This window comes from Cherax quadricarinatus, chromosome 12 (assembly GCF_038502225.1).
Source record: "Cherax quadricarinatus isolate ZL_2023a chromosome 12, ASM3850222v1, whole genome shotgun sequence".
Taxonomy (NCBI): Eukaryota; Metazoa; Arthropoda; class Malacostraca; order Decapoda; family Parastacidae; genus Cherax; species Cherax quadricarinatus.
This window is the reverse complement of record NC_091303.1, coordinates 23,988,732-24,002,030: the sequence shown is the minus strand read 5'-3', so window position 1 is coordinate 24,002,030 and position 13,299 is coordinate 23,988,732. Positions and strand designations below refer to the sequence as shown.

Below are 13,299 nucleotides of genomic sequence, written 5' to 3'. Positions count from 1 at the left end.
AACCACGGTGACATCACACATCCTTTTCTAAGGCCTACTTTTACTGGGAAAAAATTTCCCTCTTTCCTACATACTCTAACTTGAGCCTCACTATCCTCGTAAAAACTCTTCACTGCTTTCAGTAACCTACCTCCTACACCATACACTTGCAACATCTGCCACATTGCCCCCCCTATCCACCCTGTCATACGCCTTTTCCAAATCCATAAATGCCACAAAGACCTCTTTAGCCTTATCTAAATACTGTTCACTTATATGTTTCACTGTAAACACCTGGTCCACACACCCCCTACCTTTCCTAAAGCCTCCTTGTTCATCTGCTATCCTATTCTCCGTCTTACTTTTAATTCTTTCAATAATAACTCTACCATACACTTTACCAGGTATACTCAGCAGACTTATCCCCCTATAATTTTTGCACTCTCTTTTATCCCCTTTGCCTTTATACAAAGGAACTATGCATGCTCTCTGCCAATCCCTAGGTACCTTACCCTCTTCCATACATTTATTCAATAATTGCACCAACCACTCCAAAACTATATCCCCACCTGCTTTTAACATTTCTATCTTTATCCCATCAATCCCGGCTGCCTTACCCCCTTTCATTTTACCTACTGCCTCACGAACTTCCCCCACACTCACAACTGGCTCTTCCTCACTCCTACAAGATGTTATTCCTCCTTGTCCTATACACGAAATCCCAGCTTCTCTATCTTCATCAACATTTAACAATTCCTCAAAATATTCCCTCCATCTTCCCAATACCTCTAACTCTCCATTTAATAACTCTCCTCTCCTATTTTTAACTGACAAATCCATTTGTTCTCTAGGCTTTCTTAACTTGTTAATCTTACTCCAAAACTTTTTCTTCTTTTCAACAAAATTTGTTGATAACATCTCACCCACTCTCTCATTTGCTCTCTTTTTACATTGCTTCACCACTCTCTTAACCTCTCTCTTTTTCTCCATATACTCTTCCCTCCTTGCATCACTTCTACTTTGTAAAAACTTCTCATATGCTAACTTTTTCTCCCTTACTACTCTCTTTACATCATCATTCCACCAATCGCTCCTTTTCCCTCCCGCACCCACTTTCCTGTAACCACAAACTTCTGCTGAACACTCTAACACTACATTTTTAAACCTACCCCATACCTCTTCGACCCCATTGCCTATGCTCTCATTAGCCCATCTATCCTCCAATAGCTGTTTATATCTTACCCTAACTGCCTCCTCTTTTAGTTTATAAACCTTCACCTCTCTCTTCCCTGATGCTTCTATTCTCCTTGTATCCCATCTACCTTTTACTCTCAGTGTAGCTACAACTAGAAAGTGATCTGATATATCTGTGGCCCCTCTGTAAACATGTACATCCTGAAGTCTACTCAACAGTCTTTTATCTACCAATACATAATCCAACAAACTACAGTGGACCCCCGCATACCGTTGGCCTTACATAACGTTAAATCCGCATACCGCTACATTTTATCGCTAAGATTTTGCCTCGCATACCGCTATAAAACCCGCTCAACACTGTTCGTCCGAGACGCGTCTGTGTGCGGCCTGAGCCACGCTCACATGTTCCGCCGGTGGCATTGTTTACCAGCCAGCCTCCGCGGTAACATCCAAGCATACAATCGGAACATTTCGTATTATTACAGTGTTTTTGGTGATTTTATCTGCAAAATAAGTGACCATGGGCCCCAAGAAAGCTTCTAGTGCCAACCCTACAGCAATAAGGGTGAGAATTACTATAGAGATGAAGAAAAAGATCATTGATAAGTATGAAAGTGGAGTGCGTGTCTCCGAGCTGGCCAGGTTGTATAATAAACCCCAATCAACCATCGCTACTATTGGTGGTACAGCTGCTGCTGCTGCTGCTGCTGTACCACCGTCAGCTGCTGCTGCTGCTGCTGCATTGTCAGCTGCTGCTGCTGCTGTAGCACAGTCAGCTGCTGCTGCTGTTGTACCACCGTCAGCTGCTGCTGCTGCTGCTGTAGTACCGTCTGCTGCTGCTGTAGTACCGTCTGCTGCTGCTGTAGCATCGTCTGCTGCTGCTGTAGCATCGTCTGCTGCTGCTGTAGCACTGTCAGCTGCTGCTGCTGCTGCTGTACCACCGTCAGCTGCTGCTCTAGTACCATCTGCTGCTGCTGTAGCACCGTCTGCTGCTGCTGTAGCACTGTCAGCTGCTGCTGCTGCTGCTGTACCACCGTCAGCTGCTGCTGTAGTACCATCTGCTGCTGCTGTAGCATCGTCTGCTGCTGCTGCTGTAGCACTGTCAGCTGCTGCTGCTGCTGTAGCACAGTTGTTGGTGTGGCTTATTGAGAATACCAAGAAACAATTAACCCCAGAGGATTTTCCACCCAGGATAACCCAAAAAAGTCAGTGTCATCGAAGACTGTCTAACTTATTTCCATTGGGGTCCTTAATCTTGTCTCCCAGGATGCAACCCACACCAGTCGACTAACACCCAGGTGAACAGGGAAAAATGCCTGGAACTAGTGCTCATATTGGTGAATTTAAAGCCAGCAAAGGTTGGTTTGAGAGATTTAAGAATCGTAGTGGCATACACAGTGTGATGAGGCCTGTTCTGGAAGAAAATGCCAAACAGGACCTACAGTACTCAGGAGGAAAAGGCACTCCCAGGACACAGTGTCTCATCAGTCATTGCTGCATCTTCAATAAAGGTGTCATTTATTCTTCATTTAGTAGAGTAGTACATGCACAATATGTATTGTGCGTGTACTACTCTACTATTGTGCATGTATCCTTCTCTTTGTGTGTAGGAAAATGTATATTTCATGTGGTAAAATTTTTTTTTCATACTTTTGGGTGTCTTGCATGGATTAATTTGATTTCCATTATTTCTTATGGGGAAAATTCATTCGCATAATGATAATTTCGCATAACAATGAGCTCTCTTGCACGGATTAATATCGCTATGCGGGGGTCCACTGTACTGTCATTTCGCCCTACATCATATCTTGTATACTTATTTATAGTTATTATTATTATTATTATTATTATTATTATTATTATTATTATTATTATTATTATTAGCAGTAGCACAAATGTTTGATTCTTTGCTGTGTTCAAGAGTAAACACATGATGTCACCTTCCAATACCTGTCCGAATAGCCATTCCAATATGCAGTCATAAATGGGTTGACATTATTTATACTGTAGTTTAACAAATGTAAAAATAATGAGCTAAGGTAGTTTTTTTTTTAAAGCTAAAATAAAGGAGACAATATAAAAGGGACTAAAATAATTTGTGGTGAACAAATAGTGATGATCAAATAATGGAGCTTGGGAATATGATAGTAGGTAGTTCTTTAAAGGTAATTCTTTAAAGTTTGAATTAGGAAAAACAATATAAAAGGGACTAATGTAAGTTGTGGTGAACAATAAAGTGGTAATCAAATAAATGAGCTTTGGAATATAATGGCAGAATTGTGAACTTATTACACTTTAGCACCTGAGAATAGCACCTTGATTATTTTAACAATTGTGAATATATGAACTAGGGTAGTTATATAAAGCTAAAATAAAGGAGAAAATATATAAGGGACTAAAATTAAGTAATGGTAAACAAAGTTAAATGGACAGATAGTCACTATGAAATAATATTGGTTTAGGATTAAGATCTGATTTGTAATATTAAATAAGTTGAGCAGTTTATTGCACAATAAAAAGTAAAAAAATATGAGGTAGTTGGTACTAGCTAGCAAAAGATAGTTTTGGGACTTGCAAAAAAGTAATTGGAATATACACTAATTGCACACACAATAAAAAGTGACTAAAAAACAAGTAGTGATAAACAAACTTAAATGGACAGGTAAGAACAATGAATAATATTAATTTGGAGTAAGATTTGACTTGTAACATAAAATTATGAGCAATTAATAACAGTAAGAAAGAAGCATAAAGTATTGGAGGTAGTTGGCATTAGCTAGTGATGAAAAATAAAAAAATAATAATGCACAATAATGTAATAGTAACATACACTATATGCACCACACATATATATGTATTAAGGGCACTTATCTAATCTGTTACTGAAATGTCAGCTTTTCTAAGGAAGGTAGAGAAATCATGTTCATTTGAGATGGTATATTGTTGTCCTGTTGATGTTTTCCTTACTAGTATTTTCCCATCTCGCGTGAAACACTGATGTATTTTGTTTTCCTGTTTAAGTTTTCTCAGCCAGAACAGAAGGTTTTGACGTTTTCTTGTTAGACACTCATTTATGTACACTCCATTTTTCATTGTAATTGCTGATTTAATTAGGTCCTTTCTTTTATCGTATGAATGAAGTCAGATCATTATACTGTGTTTACTTCCTGGTTTTCCTAGCAAACGTGTTTCTTTGATTTCATTGTTTTGCACGATGACTTGTACGTGGTTCTGTATTATCTTGATAGCAGTTTCTTTGCACTGTGCTTGGGTTATGTCACTAGGAATGTGTGGACTGTTTATTATAACTGCATCAGACAACTTATCTTGTTCAGTTTTGTCGTCTTGGAAATCAAGGTATTCATTTAGTCGAGTGTGCATGTTCTGATTCCAGTCCTTGATTGCTTCTTCAACCTTCATATTTATTGTTGTTGTTTGTTCAGTGTGACTGGCTGTAGCTGCTTTCAGAGTATTTTCTGTGTCAACACTTCCCGATGTAATCTTCTCTTCATGGTTTTGGATCTTGTTCTCGAGGTTGGTTATCTTGGATTCATGTCGCTCGAGTGTTGCTTTGATATCTTTGATTTTGTTTTCTAGAGCAACGATGTAGTCCTTGATATTGTCAGGAATAATCATACCTGAGTTATCATGGGTGAATCCTTTGAAGGGAGTGGATTTGGAGGGGGAGTCAGCCATGTTTCTTGTTGTTGTTCCCTGGGTGGCGGTGGTGAGGGGGGTTGATGATACACCGGCATCCTGCTGGGTAGACAAGTTGAGTTCTAGGGTCCTTGCTGTTATTCTTTTATTACTGATGTTGTTTCTTTTGCAATATCCTTTCATAGTATCACTGAAGTAGATACTGTGCAGCAATGGAGGAGAAGGCTTGTTTTCTCAGAGCTTGGGTTAAGTGGTTGTCTGGCAGCGGAGGCAGTGTTTGGGTTAGCAGGGCTGTCTTCCTTAGATCTTCTAATTTTGTCAAGATTTGGGTTACATTCTTAGTATTCTTGGGTCATTTTGTGGTCTATGTGGGCTCATGTAGTTGTACTTTCACTTAGTCCATCACAAATTTTGATGAGCGATGGTTTTTTGAGGAAGAAGAGCTGGTAGGATGCCGCTGCTGCCGCTGCTTTCTGCCGCCTGACCTGTATAATATACTGTACCAATATTAATATTATACAGGTATACTGTATTTTACTTTCTGTATTTTTAATGAAATATTAACAATTTAGTAAACCATGGAAATGGGGTATTCAGCTTTTGCATTAGTCAACCTAGTGGTATTTACTGGTTTCGATTCATGGTGCCTTCAAGGAGCATACTTTCCTCAAGTTCCTAATTTAACTAATGTAACCGAACCATGTGTTTACAGTTCGATTAAAATATCTATTGTTAAACTGCTTTTAACCATTCCAGGTATCATAAGAACCAGCTCCCTTTCTGTGTGACTGCCTTGCTGAACAAGTTTTGCCTCCTTCTCCCAGTTCCTCAAATTCAAAACCTTGGGCTCTCCCTTTCCCAATATAAGTTCACCACAATTAGCATAATGGTAGCTGGTGGCTGGTTAAGATGTTTCATCATTTACATTCAAAAATAAGTCCTATACAATACTGTAATGCTGCATACTGGGCATGATAACACTTGGGAATAAAAATCTTTAAAATTTTAAACTATCAACATGTTAGGAAATTAACTTTAAAAAATTGGATAAAATTTTATACAACATCTCCATAAAAGCAATATTTAAGAGTAGGTGTATAGTGCAGTATTTCAGTTTAGATAATGTTACAATAATTTGCTTTCCTTATGTTTATGACTTTTTATTGTTTACAGGATTTTTCCTTATAAGATATGAAAAAGCCAATCCGAGTGTGGTCTCAAGATAGAAAGAGACGGCATGGTGTAGTAGCTGAAACCTTTGATGAAGTTATTGAGAAAGGTGCTGCAAAGTTGGAATTGCCAGATCCGTGTACAGTAACTGTAGTATTGGAAGAAGATGGTACAGTGGTGGATGATGATTACTGGGAGACTATAGCTCCAGACACAAAACTTATTTTGCTTTCTGCTAATGAGGTATGGAAACCTTCACCATTATCTGTGCCCAGTAACCTTCTCTTTATTTCCGATGAAACGGATGGCACTGTGGACGATGATCAGAGAGCTTTAAACCTCTTTGCTGCACTTAAGCAGAATCCAGCCTCAGTAGCATTGCTAAGCTTATCTGATCTGGAAATAATAAAGGATGCAAATCTAAGTGCTCCAGGACTCTCCAAACATAATTCAGAATGTTCAGTGCAGTTGCAAGAGTTGTGTATTGAGTTTTATGTCAAAAAGAAGAAAGAGGCTGAAGCAATGGAACTAGTTGATTTACTTAAGGAACATTTGAAAGGAAATGATGAAAAGTAAAGTACATGTATATGTGAAATAATCATGGCAAGTTGTTACATTACTATTTGTAAGGTCATGATGGTAAGTAGACATGTATGGAACATGATGCAACAGATTCTCGCACCACAAGTGATAATAGTACAGATTTGAATGCTTCCTGGTTATGCTTAGCGAACATATTGCAGCTTTTATTTTTAAATTAGCTTATTTGTGGTTAAGTATTAGTTTCGATACGTTTATGTAAAGTAACGTAACACAATCTAGCTTAACCTAGTCTGATTTAAAATAAAGAAAATAGCTTTTGTAAATCAACAGGAAGCATTAACCCTTAAATTGTCCAAACATAGATCTACGTTCACTTGCATAGCGCTCTGAACGTAGATCTATGTTTTTTACACGAGAAAACATGTAAAATCGAACGTAGATATACATTCGGAGCACTACGCAAGTGAACGTAGATCTATGTTTGGACAGTTTAACCCTTTGACTGTCGCAGCCGTATATATACGTTTACTAGGTACCGTGTTTGACGTATATATACTCATAAATTCTAGCGGCTTCAAATCAGGCAGGAGAAAGCTGGTAGGCCCACATGTGAGAGAATGGGTCTGTGTGGTCAGTGTGCACCATATAAAAAAAATCCTGGAGCACGCAGTGCATAATGAGAAAAAAAAACTCCGACCATTTTTTTTTAATTAAAATGCCGACTTTGTGGTCTATTTTCGTATAGTATTTGTGGTTGTATTCTCGTTTTCTTGGTCTCATTTGATAGAATGGAAACTATATTATAGAAATAGAGGTGATTTTGATTAATTTTACTATAAAAAGAACCTGGAAATGGAGCACAAAGTACGGGAAATGTTTGATTTTTGCCGATGTTCAAAAGTAAACAAATGATGTCATTGTCCAATAAATGTCCAAATAGCTATTCTAATATGCAGTCATGAATGGGTTGATGTAATTTTTACATTTATTACAGTATTGCAGTAGTCTGCATAACAGTAAATCTTCTATTTTTTGTTTGAATAAAATTTCAAAATAAAAAGCAAGAGTAATATCACAGGGGTCTGGAGACATGACTGATGAACAAAGAAAATGTTATTTTAGAGCCAGGAATGTCTGCATTGTTCATTCTGGTCCTTATTTTGAAATTGTCATTTTTTTTTAATTTTCGTGAAATTGGCCAAATTGCAAATTTCTGACCATGTTATTGGGTAGTTAAAATCGGTAAATGGGCAGTTTCTTGTACTTAATCGATGGAAAAAATGGAGTTCTGAAGAAATAGCTATGAGTTTGGTTGACTGGAATAATGGAATTAGCCGAAAATAGGGCTCAAAGTGGGCGAAATCGCCGATTTGTAAATATCGCCGAGGTCGCTAACTTCGCGAGAGCGTAATTCCGTCAGTTTTCCATCAAATTTCGTTTTTTTGCTGTCTTTACAATCGGCAAAAGATTCTCTATCATTTCATAAGAAAAAATAATTTTTTTTTTTTTTAAATTTTGCGACACCAGGAGACACCTCGGGATTGGGGGTTGCGACAGTCAAAGGGTTAAGGGTTAAAAATTTAATGTTGGGAACCTCTAAAGAAAAAATTAATGTAGTAAAATGAAGATAGGTTTTATGATGACTGGTAGATATAGGACCTAGACTGTTGTGTTTACAAGTTCACAGTGGGTGATGTTCCTAAGAGTTCCCATGAAAATAGAATCAGCAAAACAAATTTTCTTCCAGATTTAGGCTCATTTTGTGTTTCAAAGGCTATATTTCTGTAATACTGTATACTGCTCTTAACCTGGTTAATGCTGATATTAGTATGAAATAATGACCAGAATACAAAAAAATGGGAATGGGAAAGGCATCTAGTCAGAAAAAAAATGTTGGATAGCTGAACCTAGCTGATGGTTGCTACTCAGTAAAAATGTTGGATAATCAAAATCTGTGGATAAAGAAGCCCACAGATTTGTAGAGATTTTTGTATGTAGGAATGTGTCACTCATATTTTATGAAAATGTAGTGGTACTATGCAAATAAGGATTTTATTTATATTTATGAAATATTTACAATTTTCTTTTGATAAGACGTTCCTTTCTGCAGTTAGAGGATAACAATGATGATTCATTCTTAACACATTGATTCTTATAACAGATTTAGATTTGTGTTATCAGCTGTTTTCACATCATTTATGTTTAGGATCTACCTGAGAGAGTAACTGCAGACTAGACAAAATTGCTTTTAGTATTGATCTTGTAATGATAGTGTGGGCTAGGATGTCTACCTAAATCCTAGAGAGGGTTAGTAGATATGGCTTTTTATGTCTAGCTTTAATGTCTTGTTCCTCATACAGTATTATAACAATAATAATAAATTAATAATTATAACAGTTTTTTAAATAAATGGAAAACACATTTAAAAATGTGGAGAGTACTGTACCACACTTTGAAAAATGAAAAATATTCTTTTTTGCATTTTGATAAATCACATTGAAATCACCCCATATCACTCTTACTTGTAAAATAACATTTTAAGCCTCCTGGCCACTTTTTGCTCCAATAATGCTTCCTTCCTTCCCATCCAGTAGAATCCATTTCCTATGCCAACTAGTACTCTTCAAATGATGGAAGAGTCTTTGCAGCCAAGATAGATAAGGAAATAGTTTTCATGGTTCATTGAATCAAGGGCAGAATTTTCATTGAAATAAACAATACGAAACATCTGGGTATCATAGCTACTCTGGTGCCTACGGTTTGTTTGCTTGGCACCATCTGTGGTAACTTGTAACATGAATCATTGTAATAAAATATTATTATGCTTTGTAAGGGTTTCTTCTAGTTAATTTTTACTATACACGTTAGTGAGATGGAGATGCAGTCATTAACAGTCAACCTTGATTGTTAAGATGTCATTCTCCTCCATGTAAAAATTAAATTCAGATACCAAAAATCATCTGCCTCACCATTATTTTCTTCCTCTTTTATGAACACTAAAGGACACTTGTCCTAAAGTCTGTCTTTTCTGCCGACCTATATATTAAAAACTTTGTGACATACACTTTTATCCTAGAGGAATAATTTAACCTAATACAAGCTGCCTGAGCTAAGAATGTTGTTAGACTGCACCTGTGTGTAGCCTATCAAAGAATGGTCCATATTAGATGAATGTTGGGGTACTTATCAAAACAGTGTCTTATGTGAGAAAGTAGCATTGACCATTGAGATAATTCTACAGTGGTTTATCTAGAAAATGGACTTACTTTAGAAGATGAGAAGGCAGAGGGCATAACTGAATGAAAAGTAGCAAGTAAGTTCCAAACTGGTGTTTTAGTGATAGAACTCATTGTGATTCCTAAGTGGTTTATCAGTGCCAATGGCCAGAATTATAAATGGATTAGGACATTATCTGTAAAGGCCATAGTAAGTGCAGTAGTTTGGGTAGAAGTAATCTAATGCTGCAGATAAAAATTTATGTTATATACTGTACTTGTGACAAATAACTCTAGTCTGTGTACATGTGTGATAAAAAGGGAAAGGGGAGTTTATTAAGATGTTAAGAATTTGTTTGTCAGTTAATAGTACTGTAATTAAATTAATGAAAACATTATAAATAAAATTGAATAGGCTTCTTTTATAGGGAAAAAACTGCAAACATGAAATATACAGTTACTTAAAAAGAACGAGTATATAATTTTTTAAGACAGTTATGAATACCTTAAAAAAAATTTTAAGACATTCACAGTACAGTGGACCCCTGCTTAACGATCACCTCCCAATGCGACCAATTATGTAAGTGTATTTATGTAAGTGCGTTTGTACGTGTATGTTTGGGGGTCTGAAATGGACTAATCTACTTCACAATATTCCTTATGGGAACAAATTCGGTCAGTACTGGCACCTGAACATACTTCTGGAATGAAAAAATATCGTTAACTGGGGGTCCACTGTATACTAAAACATTAGTTGTGAAATTAAAGAATATTTGTCACACTTCAAGCCCTGATACGGCCTGTTGTTTTGCAGTTTTAATATACTGCTTACAGTGGTGTATATGATTTGCATTACTGTACACTGTTTCTCTCACCACATGTAGCACCTTGTTTAGATAAATTACACATTGTACTAATTCTAAATATCTTTGTAATTGATTGATGTTACACCTACTGATACCGTTCTTTTATAATAATGCTCTACACAACAGTGAAGTAAATTAGAATAGGTTTCTGTCAGTGTACAGTAGTTATGTACTATATTTTATAAGTGGTTGTGTGCTTTTTATATTTTTATATGATAATTTGCAATATAGTATACATGAGCACATTTATTTACTCATTTTTGTAAAGCTAGTTAACAGTTTTGCAACTATCACTCCCAAAAGATTTTTAACTTAAAAGGAGTGCAAATTTACGAGTATGAGTTGATTCAAAATAAATATTAAAATATTTGTATTTATTATGAAATTTTTTAATCTTCCTGAATAAAATGTTTTATTATTGAATGCCAGTTCATATAGCTGAACTTAAGCTTTGGAAGAGAGAAGTGCAGTGCCTGAACTCTCAAGGATGAGTGGAGATGTTGTGGTTTGGAGGGTCATTTGAATCAGAATGTCTGTGTTCTTCTGGCAAGACAGCAACTGCATGATGGCAAATGTGATTTTTTTGGGGTCAACTTACCTTGGTAAGTAACTGGTGATATTACAAAAAAATTCTTTATATAAGTTAGGGATATTTCTTTCAAAAATATTAATGATGCTAAAGTAATAAAATATTCAGATTGTGACTGCCTTCATGTAGCTACAGCAGCAAAGGTTAGCTCACGATATCATCTCTTCAGTATTTATAAAATTTTTAAAGCTTCTAATGTTTGTACTGTAATTCCACATAAACACTTATTATCTAAATTGTTTTTCTTATTTATTGAAAGATTGCATTTATATGATTCGGCTAAGAGCAAAGTGAGTGAAATCCAATAAAAATTATGATTTTGTGATATGTTGAAGTTGGCAAAAAATGATCACTTGTTGGCAGCAGTGGCATAATTGTCATTTTAAAATTTATTGAATCCAAATTATGATTGTTTATCAGTTTTTTATTGTTTTTAGTATTAACACTACACTAGTTTCTTAGGATATTAGATGCATTTCATGGTGTTATAGCACTGTAAACATGGGGAAATGCATAGATCAGTACTGCTCCACTTGGAATATCAATATAATTTTTTTTTTTTTTTACTACTTTGGTCTTCTAACACTATGTACAAGAAATACTGATGATGTTAGTATTGTTTTAAGGTATAATACCACTCAAAAAAATAAAAATATTGGGTTATCCTAGGTTAACAATTGTTATATATTTTGGTTTGAGGGTATCCTGTGATATATAAATGTCATTTCTGTGTCCACAATGCCTATATACCTTGTAATATATTAAGGTTTCCATTTACATGGAAACCTTAATATATTACAATTATTTCAAGGTGTAAAACTTATTGAAACATATTCCAAGTCTTCAGGTGGTGTCAGGTATACATCTGTTTCCGAATGGCATAATTTGAGGACATTTACCAAAGTTGATGAGCTTTTTTTTTTTTTTTTTACAGCAGAGCTACATGCCATACTTGTTGCTGTTGTACACAATGAAATCATGCCCACTTCAACATTTATTGTTGTTTCAGATTATAAAAGTTTGTTATGAGCTCTTCAGAAATATGACCCCTCTCATCCCCTTGTACTTTTTATTCAACATCTTTTATGTCAAATTTCTAGCAGACACGAGGGTTCAAGGACACATTGAAGTCCAGGGTATCAAGTAAGCAGATTTGCAGCTCAGTCCTTTATTCACAATCTGCCAACCTCACACTGTGGAGACCCTTATTCTGAATATTTTTCAGGACTGTTCCATGGGTTCTGGTCCTGCTAGCAACAGCATTGACCTGAGCTACAGAACAAAAAACTGCTTTCCATCAATCACAGTGGAGTTCCTGTTGCTGTTGGGCGTGGGAAATCATTCTTGCACGTTTAAAATTTGAGAACACGCAACTTAAACACAGACACCATATGGAAAGATGACCAGCACCTCTCTGTGAGGACTGCCAGGAGGCTTTAACAGTTCAAAACATATTAATAGACTGTCCTGTGTATCAGAGAGCATACCCAGTATTCTTTTCAGCAACTTTGGCTACCCTCTTCATCAAAGGATCCACCTTTGATGCAGATTTCCTTTGTTACTTTTTAACTAACTTATTGAACCAATTATGATGTTACTTTACCACTCTCAGTAACCCCTACCCTTATAACCTAAACCATCTCTGTGCTAGTTTAGTGCTTGCTTTCAAATTTGAACATAATTGTCTACTTTTTATGTTCATACCACTGAGTGCAGAATGGAAAGTGAATAAATGAGCATGTATTTTGCTGTCCCAACTCTAGGTCTTGAATACAGCTGATATAGAAGTAGCAATTTCAGTGGCATAGCTGAAGTTTGGGGAGTCACTTTGCATGGTTTTCCAAACACTACTATTTTTTTTTTTCCTGGGGGAGGGAGTGTCTGAAGCCATCCAAGAGGAATCCACTCTACTGGATTTAAACTCTCATAATGAGTTCTATTACATACTGTATCTTAACATCTTTTGCCACTCAAGGAAGTTTCGAGATATGGATAAAGGGTTCATGATTCAAAATATGGGACCTGACCTCCCCTTCCTTATACTGAACTTGATTCTTCCCATTCCATAGGTGCTGTCTGATCC

The 13,299-nt window shown here is 36.2% G+C and overlaps 1 protein-coding gene across 2 annotated transcripts in view; it reads left to right on the top strand.

Moving 5' to 3' along the window:
* LOC138852599 (DNA fragmentation factor subunit alpha-like) overlaps positions 1-11,012 on the top strand; it is a 35,823-nt gene extending 24,811 nt beyond the window's left edge. For both annotated transcript variants that reach the window (XM_070084269.1, XM_070084270.1), the window contains exon 2: positions 6,007-11,012. In XM_070084269.1, coding sequence (XP_069940370.1) covers positions 6,025-6,579 — 555 coding nt within the window. In that variant the 5' untranslated portion in view covers positions 6,007-6,024 and the 3' untranslated portion in view covers positions 6,580-11,012. The remainder of the gene's footprint in view (positions 1-6,006) is intronic.
* The last annotated feature ends 2,287 nt before the right edge of the window (positions 11,013-13,299 follow it).